Source organism: Chroicocephalus ridibundus, chromosome 9 (assembly GCF_963924245.1).
Source record: "Chroicocephalus ridibundus chromosome 9, bChrRid1.1, whole genome shotgun sequence".
Classification (NCBI taxonomy): Eukaryota; Metazoa; Chordata; class Aves; order Charadriiformes; family Laridae; genus Chroicocephalus; species Chroicocephalus ridibundus.
The window spans coordinates 49,262,161-49,277,320 of record NC_086292.1 but is presented as its reverse complement, the minus strand read 5'-3'; the positions used below and the strand labels follow the sequence as shown (position 1 = coordinate 49,277,320).

At 59.8% G+C, this 15,160-nt stretch overlaps 1 protein-coding gene across 9 annotated transcripts in view; it reads left to right on the top strand.

The window, feature by feature from the left end:
* Positions 1-14,117, top strand: part of TLE3 (TLE family member 3, transcriptional corepressor) — a 29,252-nt gene extending 15,135 nt beyond the window's left edge. For 2 of the 9 annotated variants that reach the window (XM_063345738.1, XM_063345734.1), the window contains exons 8-21: positions 2,875-3,076; positions 4,436-4,452; positions 6,777-6,896; positions 7,144-7,194; positions 7,377-7,532; positions 7,675-7,807; positions 8,084-8,280; positions 8,930-9,006; positions 9,244-9,493; positions 9,655-9,902; positions 10,186-10,333; positions 11,520-11,670; positions 12,144-12,220; positions 12,499-14,116. In XM_063345738.1, the coding sequence (XP_063201808.1) occupies positions 2,875-3,076; positions 4,436-4,452; positions 6,777-6,896; positions 7,144-7,194; positions 7,377-7,532; positions 7,675-7,807; positions 8,084-8,280; positions 8,930-9,006; positions 9,244-9,493; positions 9,655-9,902; positions 10,186-10,333; positions 11,520-11,670; positions 12,144-12,220; positions 12,499-12,606 (1,935 nt within the window). In that variant the 3' untranslated portion in view covers positions 12,607-14,116. Of the gene's footprint in view, positions 1-2,871; positions 3,077-4,435; positions 4,453-6,776; positions 6,897-7,143; positions 7,195-7,376; positions 7,533-7,674; positions 7,808-8,083; positions 8,281-8,929; positions 9,007-9,243; positions 9,494-9,654; positions 9,903-10,185; positions 10,334-11,519; positions 11,671-12,143; positions 12,221-12,498 lie in introns of all 9 variants that reach the window. The other 7 variants (XM_063345739.1, XM_063345735.1, XM_063345732.1 and 4 more) reach the window with 4 other exon arrangements.
* The last annotated feature ends 1,043 nt before the right edge of the window (positions 14,118-15,160 follow it).

Here is a 15,160-nt window from a genome sequence, read left to right as displayed (position 1 = left end):
GTGATGCCGCCTGGACCTAGAGTGCCCACGAGACCCTGTCCCCCCTTCCCTGGGGCTCCTGCTGCTGCGGGGGGTCGTCACCCCAGGGTGGGGAGTTCCCGGGAGGAGCGTTATGGGATGCCCACCGTGGAAGTTGGAGATTGCTGAGGATAAAGCATCGGATCTCTGCGCATCCCAGCCCTGTGGGATGGGCACCACTGGAAATCTTGCAGGAGGGGATCGTGCCCTGCGGGAAAAAACCATCAGGGGCCGTTCTCCAGGGTGGTGCTCTGATACAGCAGCCAGCCCTGCCTCTCCCTTAAATGGGCGGAAATCATGTGAGACTGGGGCTGTGAAGAGCCTCATTGATTTCAGCAAGAGCCGAGGCTCTGTTCCTCTCGCTTTGGTGTCGGAGGGATTGATCTCGGCGTGTGTGTGTGTGCGTGATGAGGCAGCAGGGACTGCGCTCCGTGCTGTCAAGGGACACACCGGCACGGCGCTGGCACCATCCGGCAGAGCCCCTGGGGCTGGGGAACCCCCCCCGTGGGCCGTGGTGCTCCCCTCGCCCCGCCAGCGAGCTCTCCTTGCACGAAGGTCCTCCTTTGAGGACCCCCCCTCAGGTGGGGGTCCTGAGGATGCCTCTCCTCCTCTGCCCTGGGGATGGAGCAGCCCAGCAGAAGCCAAAAGCTCCGGCTTTTGAGGACACGGTGATTTATGCTTTTCCTATAACAGCGCTGCGGAGGCCTAATTGCCTTCTCGATTTGGCTTCTGCCCCAGCTGGGACCTCTGCGCTGCCCAGAAGAAGCTGCGTTTTAAGATAATGCGTCTCCCCTGCCTGGAACTGCCGCCGCCGCCTTTGGGATGTGACCCCCGGCCCGCGTTGCTGCGCGGGGATTTCCCTCTGCCCTCACACCAGGCTTAGAAACCGGCGCCTGGCAGGTGTGGGTCACCCACCCCCCCGCCCGCTTTTCCCTGCAACAGGCTGCTCGGTCCCGTGGCGCTCGTCGGCGTGTGACAGCAAGTCACCCCCTCCTTCTGCTACCCCCTAAAATAGGTCCGTTGGCCGGGAGGTGGGTGGAAGCTCTGCTTCCCCTGGAGACGTGGCCTCGGGGCGGGGGTTTTTCCGAGAAGCTGCACCCCGGCTCCTGCAGCCGGGCTGGGGGGGGCGTTCGCAGGGTGCCCTCGGCCTTGCCGGGGGTCTGTGTGTGCAGCAGAACCGCTTGCTGCACTGGGGGCACACGGGGGGCTGCCAGGACGTGGCGGGGGCTGCAGCCTGGGGGGCACCAGCCTTGCTCCAGGGCAGGAGGAAGACTTCAGTGCACCTTCCGTGCGCGGCGGGGCCGAGCTGGGAGTGCACCCCTCGGGTCAAACCCGCTCTCGGCACTTTCCCGGTGCGTTTTGTGGGTTGTGTCGCAGTGACTGGTGCTGCCCCCTCAGGCTGTGCTGGGGTCACCCCCCCTGGCCACTGTTGGGGGGCACCGGGGTGCGTCCCCTTGCAGCGCTGGGGAAGATGTGCTGGAAATTTCCTTGATGGAAATGTTGGAAATGTAGGGTCCCTGTACCCGGGAGGTATTTTTGGGGTATTCCTGACGAGCTTTGAGCTGAGCCGTGCTGGCAGCCCCCTCTCGCTCCCCGGCTGTTGTGGGGCTGGGGCTGAGCCCTGCTGCCCCTTGCAGGAAGGGTCCTCTCCTGCTCTCCCTCCGCGCAGGGGAGCGGGCTGGGGGTGCGTTCGCTCGCCGTGCTGTGGGATCCTCCCTGCGACAGAGCTGCCCGCTCTGGTGGCACCAGGGAAGGAGAAAACCTGACCCGAGCTGGTCCCGGGGACCCAGGGGAGGCGTGGGGGGGCTCTGCTGCAGCTCGGGTGTCCCCCCCCAGCCCGTGATTCACGCTGGAAGTCAGTTGCCCAAATGCACCTTTCACCGGTGGCTAATTGGGTGCTGCTCGGGGTGGCCGTGGGTGCAGGCAAGGAGGGTCAGAAACACGGTGCCAGCTCCGAGAGCCGCCCGGCTGGACGGCTGGTGGCCTTGGGGTGGAGAAGCTGCAGGAGTGGGGCTCGTGGAAGCCTGGGGTTCTTGGAAGTGACACCACCGAGGGCAGACTGTTGACCGATAGCCAGCGACTCGGATTTCAGCTTGTTTTCAAGTTTGTATCTGAAATAGAAACGCAAGGGATGCGTTTGGTTTTGGTTTTTTCCTTCCTCCGATGCCCGGCCCTGCAGCCGGGGGAGAGGCTGCCCCCGCGGCTCGGCCGTCCCCATCCAGTGCAGGGGACATCCAGCCGCCCTGGGAGGGGGACGGGAGCAGGATGGGGCACAGGCACCCTGTGGGCAGATTTCTTCCCACCATCAGGCGCCTTAAAGTTGGTCCTGAACAAATAAGCGGAACTTTTCCTGTCTCAGGTGGCCTGGGAGGATCGTGGCTGCTTGAGTTTTCTTTCTCTGATCTGGTTTAGCACTGGCACTCCAGCCAGAGCCGCTTGCTGTGTCCTGGGTACTATTTCTTTATTTTTTCTTTTTCTTTTCTTTTTTTTTTTTTTTTTGCTTATTATCTACTGAAAAGCAAAACCAGCCAAGTCTGCGGCTTTGAAGTGAATTACCTTGAATTGAGGGTGACTCCTGCAGCCTGGCCGGGGCTGCGGGTGCCGTGCGGGTGCTCGTGCCGCCCAGCCGTGTCGTGGGTGGCTGCGGCGGGGGTTGTCCCCGGGGCCGCGCACGGGCACCCTCCATCCCCCCTGCTAACGGGGCTTCTCCTTGCAGGCAGCCGAGCGGGCCAGCTCCCCGGGGCGTCTCCGTGATGCCGGGCATCCCCTTTCCTGGCACTGCTCGATGCCTCGACGCCCCCCTGCCCCCGGTCCCGCTGCCCCCTCCCCGCCTCACTGGTGGTTTCATTGCAGCAGCAGCAGCTCCAGGCCCAGCACCTCTCCCACGCCGCCCACGGGCCCCCGGTCCAGCTGCCGCCGCATCCCTCGGGTCTCCAGCCGCCGGGCATCCCGCCGGTCACCGGCAGCAGCTCGGGGCTGCTGGCTCTCGGCGCCCTGGGGAGCCAGGCACACCTCGCCGTCAAGGACGAGAAAAACCACCACGACCTGGACCACAGAGGTGAGAGTGAGGGGGCGGGAGGACGTGGTCCCCGGGGGCTGCTCGTCGCTGCATCCCCTGGTGCTAGAAACGGCCTGGGCCGGGCATGGCTCTGCTCCCACCGCCTCGTCCTGCGGGGGAACGGGCTGCAGGGGATGGGCTTGTGCTCTTTTAGGGGTGCAGCTTTCCCTAAATGATGCTCGAGCTCCTTAAATCAGCCCGGGCAGCCACGGGAGGTGCTGCCGCTGTTGCGGGCTATTCCCAGCAGCAGCTTCGAGGCGATCCTAAAGCTTTCCCTGCGCTCTCGCTGGCTGAGGTGAGGATGCTCGGGGATGGTGGGGTCTCCGGGAGGCGGCGGGGGAGGAGGAAGCTGCCTCCGGACCGCTCCTTGCTTTGCTCCTTTAGGGCAGGGAATGCAAATTGTCTCAAGAAATGGCTCCGGCTGGTTGACCTCTGCCGGGGTGATTTGCTCGCGCGCAGGTTTGAGTCCTCGCAGGCTGCCGTGGAGCCTTGCTGCAGATCCTGCATCCCCAGTCAGCCGTGCCTTAACGGTGCAGCAGCCTTCCTCCTCCTCCTCCTCCTCCTCTCCATCACTCTCAGAGACTTTAAACGGTCTGGAAACCCTCAATATTCGCTGATAAACTTGCTGTTTTCTGTTATTAATAGCAATAAGTCAGTTTTTTAGAAGGGAAAAAATGATGCCTGGGTTTGGTTGCAAACCACCAGCGTTGAAGATCTTCCTTGCAAATCCTGCAGCCCATTAACACGGGAAGATCTGGGATCTTCCCCGTAACGTGCCCTTTGCGGGGCGGTTATCCAGCAGCCTCACCGGGGCTGCGGGGCCCGGCTGCTGCTGCTTTTGGGGTGTTTTTCCTCCCCGTGAAGAAAAACTATTGGTAGCTATTATTCAGTTACACTCATTTTTCTGCGTGGATTCAAATTACCAGGAGATCCCAGGGGAAAACGGGGCTGTTTGTCTGCAGATTAATGCCGAAACCGCATCCCGCTGATGTGGCTGCGGAGATGGGCGGCCGGGCCCTTCTCCCGGGTTTGTGACTTTGGGTACGAGCGCCTTGGGCTGCTGCCATTCCCTTTGTGTTTCAGGACATTTCCCCTTTCCTCTGTGTGTTTTGCCAAATAAATCACGTCGACAAAAAGAAAGAGGCAGGAGGCAGCGGGAGCTGGATGGGTGGGGGACGGGAATTTTAAAGCGAAGCCAAAGAGAGCCCAGATAGGTTTTGAGTTAAGGCAGGAGACCGTGCAAGGAGGAGCTTCTAGGTTCATTTTCCTGTTTTAACACTTATTCTAACTTGCTTTATTTATCTGTCTTCTCTTTATTTTGGCTGTGACCTCACCTCTGACACCGGCTTCTTCTAAAAGAGCGCGACTCAAGTGCAGTAAGTCCCGTTACCTCCTTTTTTTTTTTTTTTTTCTCAGTTTCTGGTGGCTGTGTGGTTTTTGTTTTCGCTGTTGGGATGCCTTTTGCCCAGGTCCTATTTAATAAAATTAAAAAAAAAAAAAAAGGCAAGCATTAAAAAAAACCCCAAAGCCACCCCCACCCTGGCTGGAAGAGCTGCTGGGCTGTGCCAGGGGTGAGCGGAGCCGCCTCCTTCCTCCGGGCCGGTTATGAGATTTGGTTTAAATCTTTTTTTGATTGCCGCGGAGCTTCGCGATTCAGTTTCAATTGACTAAGCCCTGTGAATGAGCGCAGTCAAGTCTGCGCGGCTAAAAATCCTTTGGCGATTAGGAAAGCTATTTTATTCCTGATCACTCTTCTATTATCTTGGGTCATCTAATCTGTCGGGATGGGTTTTGGCTATTACGCCGTGTTAAGTAGGACTTGGAAGGTCAAGCAGTTAACTAACCAGCTAAATAACCGTGGTGGAGGGCAACCGTCACCTCCAGCGCGGCCGCTTTTTATTTGCGTCCCTGACATCTCGATGGCAATGGCAGCGGTTTGCTGCTCGTTTTGCCTGGGCGCAGCCCCTCGGCGTGGATGGAGAGGGCGGCGAATGCATTTTTTTCGGTGGGCAGAGGCTGGTAGGAGCCGTGTGGGGGGCTGCCCTCCCCGTGGCGGGGGGGGGTGCTCAGCCCGTGCCCCCCGCCCCTGGGGCGCACAATGCCGCCGTCTCGGGGAAAAGCTGGCAGGACAAAGCCCGGCTGAGCCGCGGCTTTGCAGCGATTTCCTGCCATCCCCGAGCCCACAAATGGGCCTTTTGAGAGCTGGGGGCGGATGGGAAGAAAAATGCTATTTAAGGGGGGAGAGGGGAATTGGGCATCATTAACCCGCTCCTTTGGCAGGGAGGGGGCCGTCAGAGATGGGAAGGTTCCCGATCTATAAAATAAAATACGGGGTATTCCCCACGGAGGTTTAATGCGCACGATAATCAGAGTTAGTCATTCATATTTTCCTAGCCTTGCCTGCGCAATAAAAAATATTTAGTTTCTTGGCGGCGGGCCAGCGGCGGGCTGAATGGATCGATGCCTCTAAATGCTTGACATGATTCTCTGGTAGCTGCGAGGTTTTTCAGCATGACTGCCTGAGAAGAAAGACCCCGGTGTTATCCAAAGCCGCTTATTGGGTACCGAGGAGAAACATGAACTGCTTTAGTTCTCCCTTTCAGCGGGGAAAGAAAGGCAGGCAGAGGAGCTTAGGAACATTTCTGCTTAGCAGGGGTGGCAGGCTCTGCTCCGAGACATGAAATGATGGTAATTTCTCCTGCTGCTCCGAGAAACTAATTGAAGGGCATCTGCGCGGGGCCGGGGCTGTGCCGCAGGGCCGTGCGGGGCCAGGCTCTCGCCACCGCTCTGGAGGGGGTTTTGCGCTGCCATTTTTGCTCCCAGCCCGATCCCGGCTTGTTGAGGGGTTTTCCAGGGAATGCTGGCGGCTTTCCTGGGAATGCCAACGTCTCCTGGGCTTTGCCGCTTGAAGGGAGCGCAGAAACCCCCACCCCCCGAGCGGAGCTGCGCCGTGGGGCGCTGGGCTCTGCTGCTCCCGGCGACGTGGGTTTTTCCAAGTGTTTTTTTGGATGCCCTTTGTCTGAGCAGAGCTCAGCTGCCGGTGCAGCTTGGCCGGGGCTGGGATGAAGCGGTGCCTTTGCTCCCCTAATGAACATGGCGGGGGTGAAGCCCTGGCTCTCCTGATGCCGGAGGAAGCACCCGTGGGCTCTCATGGGTGCCAGCCCTTGTGCCAGTCCCTTCCCCTGCCCTGGGCTGGGGAGAAGCTGAGGCCAGAGGATGATGGTGACGGGGCTGGTGTTCCCCGAGGCGGGCAGAGGATGATGGTGACAGGGCTGGTGCTCCCTGGGGGGCACAGAGGATAATGGTGATGGGGATGATGCTCCATATGGGGGGCAGAGGATGATAATTATGGAGCTGGTGCTTCCTGGGGGGCACAGAGGATGATGGTGATGGGGATGATGATCCCTATGGGGAACAGAAGATGATGGTGACAGGGCTGGTGCTCCACATGGGGGGCAGAGGGTGATGGTGATGGGGCTGGTGCTCCCTGTGGGGGCCAGAGGACAATGGTGATGGGGATGATGATCCCTGTGAGGGCCAGAGGATGGTGGTGACAGGGCTGGTGCTCCCTGAGGGAGTCAGAGGATGATGGGGCTGGTGCTCCCCGAAGGGGTCAGAGGCACCTTGTAAGCTGCTGCTCGTCGAGTCCTGCCTGTTTTCCTTCTGTTTCCACCTTCAAAAGTTTCTTCTGTTGCTGCAGAATAATTCTGTTTCGCCCTCGGAAAGCCTGAGAGCCAGCGAAAAGCACCGGAGTTCCACGGACTACAGCATCGACTCCAAGAAGCGGAAAGCAGAGGAGAAGGACAGCATGAGCCGATATGTGAGTGACAGGGACGGTGACGCTGCGGCCGGGGGGCTGAGAGCTGCAGGGGCATGCGGTGGCACGAGGCACAGGGCGTTCGGGCAGGACTTTGGGTGGGAGAAACCGGGATTTGGGTAATACTTTCCAAAGGTGACCCGCGTCCTGCCGCTGTGCTGCTGGAGGGGGGGTTCGGCTTGCTGGGGGGCTGCCCGTCGCCCCAGGGTTTGGTGGCTCTCTGCGGGATGTAACTCGCTTTGTGTTTCAGGACAGCGATGGTGACAAGAGCGACGACCTGGTGGTCGACGTCTCCAACGAGGTGAGCCGTGGGGGTGTTTTGGCAGGTCCGCTCCTCTCCCCGCGGCACAGTGGGGCTTTGGGGGGGTCGGGGGGGCGATGTCTTAGGGGTCCCCCGACACCAGCCCGGTTCTTGCCTGAAAGAGGAGCCGGAGGGAGCCCTCCCCGCTGCTGGGGGTGCCAATGCTTTCTCCTGTCTCGCAGGACCCCGCCACCCCCCGGGTCAGCCCAGCCCACTCCCCCCCGGAGAATGGCATAGACAAAGCCCGTGGGCTGAAGAAGGGGGATGCGCCGAACAGCCCGGCCTCGGTCGCCTCCTCCAGCAGCACTCCCTCCTCCAAGACTAAAGACCTGGGCCACGTACGTCCTTCGCTCTGCCGGGGGGGGGTCAGGCCCCCCGGGCCGGGAATGCTGGCCCAGTCTGGGGGCTTGCCGAGCAGGGGCTGCAGATGCCAGTGGCTGAACCTCATCCTTTTCTGTTTTTCATCCCTTCTCCATCCAGAATGACAAATCGTCGACGCCCGGGCTCAAGTCGAACACTCCAACGCCCAGGAATGACGCTCCGACCCCGGGGACGAGCAGCACCCCGGGGCTGCGGCCGATGCCCGGCAAGCCAACGGGCATGGACCCCCTGGGTGGGTACCGGGTCCCCCAGTGCCACCTCTCTGCTGCTGTCTCCAGCATGGCTTCAGCCCGTGCCCTCCAGGGGCACAGCAGCTTTGGCGGCGGGGGGTTCAGGTTTATCAGGGACCCAATCCAGCTCAGGGCAAGGGTGCCAGCAGCTCAGGTGCTCCCCGTGCCAGAGATGGGGTGAGGAGGGAGGTCCAGCCCTTGCACCTTCTCCTCTGGGGTGAGCGGGGCTGGATGCGGGTGGGCTCCATCCCCTGACCGCGTCCCCATCCCTCCCGCAGCCTCGGCCCTGCGGACGCCCATCTCCATCGCGGGCTCCTACGCGGCTCCCTTCGCCATGATGGGGCACCACGAGATGAACGGCTCGCTCACCAGCCCCGGCGCCTACGCGGGGCTCCACAACATCCCCCCGCAGATGAGCGCCGCTGCCGCCGCCGCCGCCGCCTATGGCCGGTCGCCAATGGTGAGCTTTGGAGCTGTACGTAGCACTTTTAGCTCCTTTTCTGGCTCCCGGTGGGGTGGTGGGAGTGGGGAGGGTCCGGAGGGGTGCAGGGGGAGGCTTCCCTGTGTCGGCTGTAAAACTGGGGCTCCTCACCGGCTGCGTTTCGACTCGGCCGCCGTCGAAAGGTGCTGGGTGTAGAGATGCCTCCCCTTGGGGTGAGGCGCATGTGCCACGACACTGGGGTTTGTCCTTCCCCGCTGTGTGTGGGAAGTACCCACTGTGCAGCCCCCTTTCCTTTACTCCTGCTAAACACTCAATCGTACGCTTTAAGGCAAAATACAGGCAAAAACAAGAAGCAAAACGCTGCCGTTAATGCGGAGATGGGGGTTCCTGCAGCCGGGGTGCTGGGCATGGCTCGGCTCCTCCTGTCCCTGGGGGCTTGGGAGCAGCATTGGGGAGGGTGAGCACGTCCCGCGCTGGTCCTTGCAGACCAGAAACCTTTGGCTAATCCCCCAGTCCTTCCCCTTTCTGCCAGGGAAAAAGGAGCGATTGGCTGTTGAGCAGCAAGGGAAAAGAGGGAGCTGCCGAGTGTCCCCACACCTGCCCGGGCTCGCGGATGGGGAGCTGTTTGCTGGTGTGCCCGGCTCCTGCCCGGCCTCACCCGCGTCTGTGTGTCTCTCCGCAGGTTGGTTTCGACCCGCACCCACCCATGAGAGCCCCCGGCCTGCCCTCCAGCCTGGCGTCCATCCCCGGAGGGAAGCCGTAAGCCCTTCTTGGTCTTTTTGCGCTCTGGGGGGGGATGCGTGTGCGCGGGAGGGAGATGGGGGCTGCACCCAGGGCTGGGTCCGGCCGAGCCCCCGAGAGCAGCGGTGGCCCCCGGCCCCCAACGAGGCACGACCTGGCAGCCGGGTTGCAATGCCACCCACCCCCTTACGCTGGGTTTGCAGCAAACCTCTTTCTCCCGGGCTGATTCCCACCCCGTTTGCCCTTCCCCGGCAGAGCCTACTCCTTCCACGTCAGTGCCGACGGGCAGATGCAGCCCGTCCCCTTTCCCCACGACGCCCTGGCGGGTCCCGGCATCCCGCGGCACGCTCGGCAGATCAACACCCTGAGCCACGGGGAGGTGGTGTGCGCCGTCACCATCAGCAACCCCACCAGGCACGTCTACACCGGGGGCAAGGGCTGCGTGAAGATCTGGGATATCAGCCAGCCGGGCAGCAAGAGCCCCATCTCCCAGCTGGATTGCCTGGTAAGGGGCTGGGGGCTGCCTCGCACGGGAGCCGGAGCATCCCTCACGCCACCGCGGGTTGCTCCTGGTCCCCAAGCGCGTGTCCCCCCTGCCGCTTTCCCCTCCCTCTAATGTGGTGACTCATTCTCCGTCCCCTCCGCTAACGTCTCTGCCCCCTCCAGAACAGAGATAACTACATCCGCTCCTGCAAACTGCTCCCCGACGGCCGCACGCTGATTGTGGGAGGGGAGGCCAGCACGCTCACCATCTGGGACCTGGCCTCCCCCACGCCCCGCATCAAGGCCGAGCTGACCTCCTCCGCCCCCGCCTGCTACGCCCTGGCCATCAGCCCCGACGCCAAAGTCTGCTTCTCCTGCTGCAGCGACGGCAACATCGCCGTCTGGGACCTGCACAACCAGACCCTCGTCAGGTGAGCCCGCCTCGGCACCCAGCAGGGACGAGAGCCCGTAATTGGGGTCTTTCGGCCATATTTTGGCGTGAGGACCTTTGGGGGTGATGAGAAGAACACCATCTCATGATCTCTGAGCGAGCACAGCAGGCTCGGTGCGCCTCGGCAGAGGATGCTCCCTGGATTTCCCGGTGCACTTGGTGCAGGGAAGCCTCCTAAATGTGGCCTGAGCACCAGCTCCCTTGAAGCGACCTTTTTCCCAGCGCTCCCCTTGAAGGTTTACGTTATTTTCTGTCGTTCAAAGGCAATTCCAAGGCCACACGGATGGTGCCAGCTGCATAGATATCTCGCACGATGGTACGAAGTTGTGGACGGGGGGTCTGGACAACACCGTGCGCTCCTGGGACCTGCGGGAAGGCAGGCAGCTCCAGCAGCACGACTTCACCTCCCAGGTAAGCAGGGGGGGCCCTGGGCGGCCGCCTCGTCCGGCTCCTCCTGGACACCCCCTGTAGGAGTTCATGCCCCCCAGGTGGTGCCTGGCCGTGGGAGGGAAAACGACCCGCACAGGCCTGTTAGCCGTGTGCGTGGCTGTCCCCAGTGCTTTAGGTGTGACCGAGGAGTGTTCAAGGCAGTAAGAACTGCCGGGGGGGTTCCCCTGGCTCTTGTTTCGGCATCTCTTTCCTTGTTTTTTTTTTTCATCCTCTGCAAGACCAGGCTGCCGTTAAGGAAGCAGCGCCTGCCTTGGGGTGCCCGTGGCTGTTACCGGCTGGCTCTGGGTGCCCCGCAGGTGGGATGGCAGCAGGGCTCGGGCTCCTGCAGACCCTCCCAGAGCCCTTGTCCCAGAAGGACAAAGCTGGGACCTTGTGTCCTCCTGGCACGTGCAGCCATCTCCGTGGGGCCGGAGCTGCCCTGGCATTTGTGGGTCTTGTGCGACTGCTCCGAACCGGTGGAATGGCCCCTCCGAGCCCTGCTGCGCCTCTTCAGGGCTGGCCAGCCGCCTCCAGCAATGCCGTACGGCTGGTCAGACTGGAGTTGTATGATCAGGGTCCAGAATGGCATCTGCGTGGCCGAGGTCTCCGCTGCGTCCCAGCTGCCGACCCCACGGCGCTGGCGGCCGGGACTTTAACTGCATGAACACTCGCCATCGTGGAGCTTGGGTGACCAGAAGCCGTGCCACCGCAGTTCCTAGCTGTGGCTTAGAGCTTATTTAGCCCTGCCGAGTTTTCCTCTTCTGGAGAATGCCAGGAGGGTCCTTTCTGTCCAAAGACAGAAGCGCTGTCCCCGCGAGAGGCTGCGTTTCAGCCGGGATGTCTCGGCCAAGGCAGATGCCAGCCGCCGGCTCCCGGCTTTGCTGTGCCCGCGTCTCGGTGGCGGCGGCCACTCGGTGATTTCAGAGGACCTGGCTGTGCCCTTCCCCCCCCGTGCCGGGCTGTTTCTCTTCCGAATTGCTGGCCCTGCTGCCAGCGCTGCGGGCAAAGCCGTTGTGTTACTCAAATGGCCAACGGGATCACCTCCGGCGCGGCTTGTGCCCCGGTGATCGGCATCTGTCCCCAGCAGGGAATTGTCAGGGATGCAGAGCTGGCGGGTGCGACCCCCCCGCCGCCCCCGTGCTGAGCCACCCCTGTGTCCCTCCCGCAGATCTTCTCGCTGGGGTACTGCCCGACGGGCGAGTGGCTGGCGGTGGGCATGGAGAGCAGCAACGTGGAGGTGCTGCACCACACGAAACCCGACAAGTACCAGCTGCACCTCCACGAGAGCTGCGTCCTCTCCCTCAAGTTCGCCTACTGCGGTAAGCGGCTCCTTCGGCGACAGCTTGGGGACACGCGTGGGGACCGTGGCTGGAAGCGTGGCACGGTGGTGGTGGGGGGGCTGAGCAGGGCGGCTTCCAGCAGGATCCGTCCCACGGATGATGAAGATAAGGATTGTCCCCACAAACCCGCCCTTAGCCACTCTGCCCAGCGGTGGTGGCACGTTGGCATCGCGGGGGGTGAACCACCACCTGCCCACTTGCCGGCGCTGGGATGCGGCCCCTCGGGAGTGGGGCTGGGGAGAGCATCTCCGGAAAATCTGCGGGAAAATCTCCAGATTTTCCAGTTTCTGGAAAAATCTCCCAATTTCTGAGGGCAAAACCAGCCAGAAGCCCCCAGGGGCAGGGGCGAGGGCAGCCGTGGGGTCTGGCCCATGGCTTCAGTGGGGCCGGGGCTGGGGGGGGGGGGGCGGCAGCAGCTTTTGGGTGCTGAGGCCGTGTTTCCTCGGGCGCAGGTAAATGGTTTGTGAGTACTGGAAAAGACAACCTGCTCAACGCCTGGAGGACGCCCTACGGAGCGAGCATCTTCCAGGTAGGAGGCTCTTTCTCGGGCAGGGCGATGGAGGGGGGGGGGTGGTCAGCACCTGGAACCCCCCTCCCCTCTCGGCATCATCCTGGGGGGCTGCCAGCCCTGGGGAGGGGGGGGGGATCCTTTTGGGGTGGCCAGATCCCTACCCAGCGTGATGGATGCTCTGTGGATGCTGCTCGGTGACACGTGGCTGCGGAAGCCTCATCGGGGGAAACCAAACTGATGGTTTTTTCTCTTTCCACCCGCCCCCCCCCCCCCCTCCCCGCACCTTGTTTTTCCAGTCTAAGGAATCCTCGTCCGTCTTAAGTTGTGACATTTCAGCGGATGACAAGTACATCGTCACGGGCTCTGGTGACAAGAAAGCCACAGTCTACGAGGTCATCTACTAACCGTGGATTTTATAGCACGGCTGGCAGCTCCCGGCACCGGCGGTGGCAGGACTCGGGCGGCCGGCGGCGAGCGGCCGGGGGCTCGGGGGGGCTGCAGCAGGGCAGCCCCCGGGGCTCGGCCAGGGACTGGCACGCTCCGGCGGGGCTCTGCCTCGAGGGCCCGGCGTACCACACACACGGATTTATTTGGAGGTCTGCAAATATGGCACACATTGAAGCCCTAAACGAATTTTTGTTTGGTTTTAGGGTTTTGGGTTTTATTTTGAATTTTTTTTTTTTTTTTGGTTTTCTGGTTCTTTCCGTCTGCGCTTTGGTGGCACTATAAAGGACTTATTTTTTATTGTGACTTTTTTTTTTTTGTGCATCCTGCATAAGACTTGTGAAAAATGTAAATAACGGACTAGTAAATAGCATTGGAAGGGTGGGGGACCCCTCCCGGTACACTAGTTGTGTATTTTTTGTCTGCTGTAATTGTATTCCACTGATGGTTTTGGTGGTGGCAATTTTATTTTTTTTTTACTTTTTTTTTTTTTCCTTAACCCTCCCCCACCCACCCCCCCTCCCCCCCCCCAAAAAAAAAGCGTCCGTTGGGACGTGACTTTGCCGTGCAGCGCGTATCCAGGCTGAGCAAAGATGTCCACTGGTGAAAGTTGTTCCTACTGTCGTACCCGTGCGTTGTTCGGTGTGTTAGTGATGGTGGGACGCTGCTGGGACCGCGGGGGACTCGCTCGGATCCTCAGCTACTGACGGGACATCAGCAACACAATCACCTTTTTTTTTTTTTTTTTTATATATGGATTTTTTTTTTAAATTTTTTTTTTTTTTTTGTGCTCGTATGTTTGAAGAAAAGGGGAAGCCCACGCTGCGGGATCGTCTGCGCAAGCCCTTCTTGGTCTTCGGACGGAAGCAATGAGGAGTGATTTCAAAGAAAGCATAGTAAATTCAGCTCAGGGAGCCACGAAAGATAATAGCAACTTACGTGTTTTGTATTCAAATGAAAGTAAAGAATTAGAATTGATAACCTTTAAAATACAGGTTTTTTAAAAGCAAAGTTTACTAACAAGTAGGGTTTGTGTGTGGTGGGGGGGAAGGGGCTGGCTTTGGTAGGGTCCTGTGGGCTGTACGGTCTCGTGTCTTCTGGTATCTAGGTTCCGATGAAGCAAACCCCCTCCCCGCACAGGCCTGCGTTTCAGCATTTTGTACTAAAGGGTTAAAAAAAAAAAAAAAAAAAAAAAACCAAAAAAAAAACCAACAAAAAAAAAACCATAACAGGAAATAAAAGTATTTGTGTAGCAGAAGCGCTCACCCTGTATTGTAGCATATGGAAGAGAATTTTTATACTACATTTTTATGGATTATTTTTTAATTTTTGATTTTAATCTGGTTCAAAAAAAAAAAAAACCACAAAGAAGAAATACTGAACGCTTAGGGTTCAGGTGAGAACTGCCTGGTTTACATGCGTGGGTGCAGCGGGGGGCCGCGGGGTTGGCATCGCGTCCTTCCCACCAGCCCCCCCTGGGGTGGGGAGAGACGAGATGGGGCTGGAAGGGGGATTTCATGGGAAAGGGGGAGTTTTTTCCTGTCAGAAGAAGGGGGTTTTGAGATTTTTTGCCCTTTTCTGCTTGAAAGAAAAAGAAGGGGATTGTCCCAGGCGAAGGGCGCCCGTCCTGCGCGGCTTGTTAGTGCTCGCCGTGCGTCGCCTCGGCCGGGGAGATGGGATCGATCTTGTGCGCTAATTACCCGCCCAAGGAAAAAGCAGGCTCTTTCAAACCGCATTGAGGGGAAAGTGGTTCTGAGGGGGGTTTGGCTCAGAAAAATGTCTCTGAAAATGCCCCTGGTGCCAGTGGATCTGCGCCGGCCCCTGCCGAGGGCTTCAGGGATGCGCCGTGCGTCTTTTGGGGTTTGTGTTTGGTCCTCGGGGCTGGGGTGGATCTTGGCGGGGGGGGGGGGGGGGGGGGCTTTGCCCATCCCCCTGCACCCCCAGCCCTGGGCCTGGTTTCCGACCCCGGGGTTCTTGGAGCATTCCCCCCCTCTTCCCATTGATGGGGAGGGTGTTGGAAAGGGCCGGGGGGGCTTTGAACTGTCCCCATGGCAAACTCGCCCCGTGGTAAGGCCACCGCCAGCTCGCGTCCTGCGTGGGCACCGGTTTGCAAGTCGGCGCTTCGTTTTCCTCCAAAAAAAAAAGGAAAAAAAAATAAATAAAGGAACTGCATGTACTGGAGCTGGTGGAGGGTTACTGAGTCAGACTTCTCAACTTTACACCAAAGTATGTAGCAGAATATGTACAGCTGTTAATAACTACAACTGGTTTTTGTAAAAAAGGGAGAAAAAAAAAAAAAAGAAGAAAAAAAGAATAAAAAGTAAATGTAATGAAGCTCAAATGAAAGCAAATTGTCTATAAACCATTTGGTCTCTGAAAACCTGCGCTGAGTTGTTAATAAAAGCAAGCAAAGCAAGCGAGGGGCCGTTGTTCCCGTGTGGCAGGGCTGGGGGGGGCACAAGACACCCCTCGCCCAGGGCCCCCCTCGCCCCTGGGGGTGACGGCGGAGGTCGG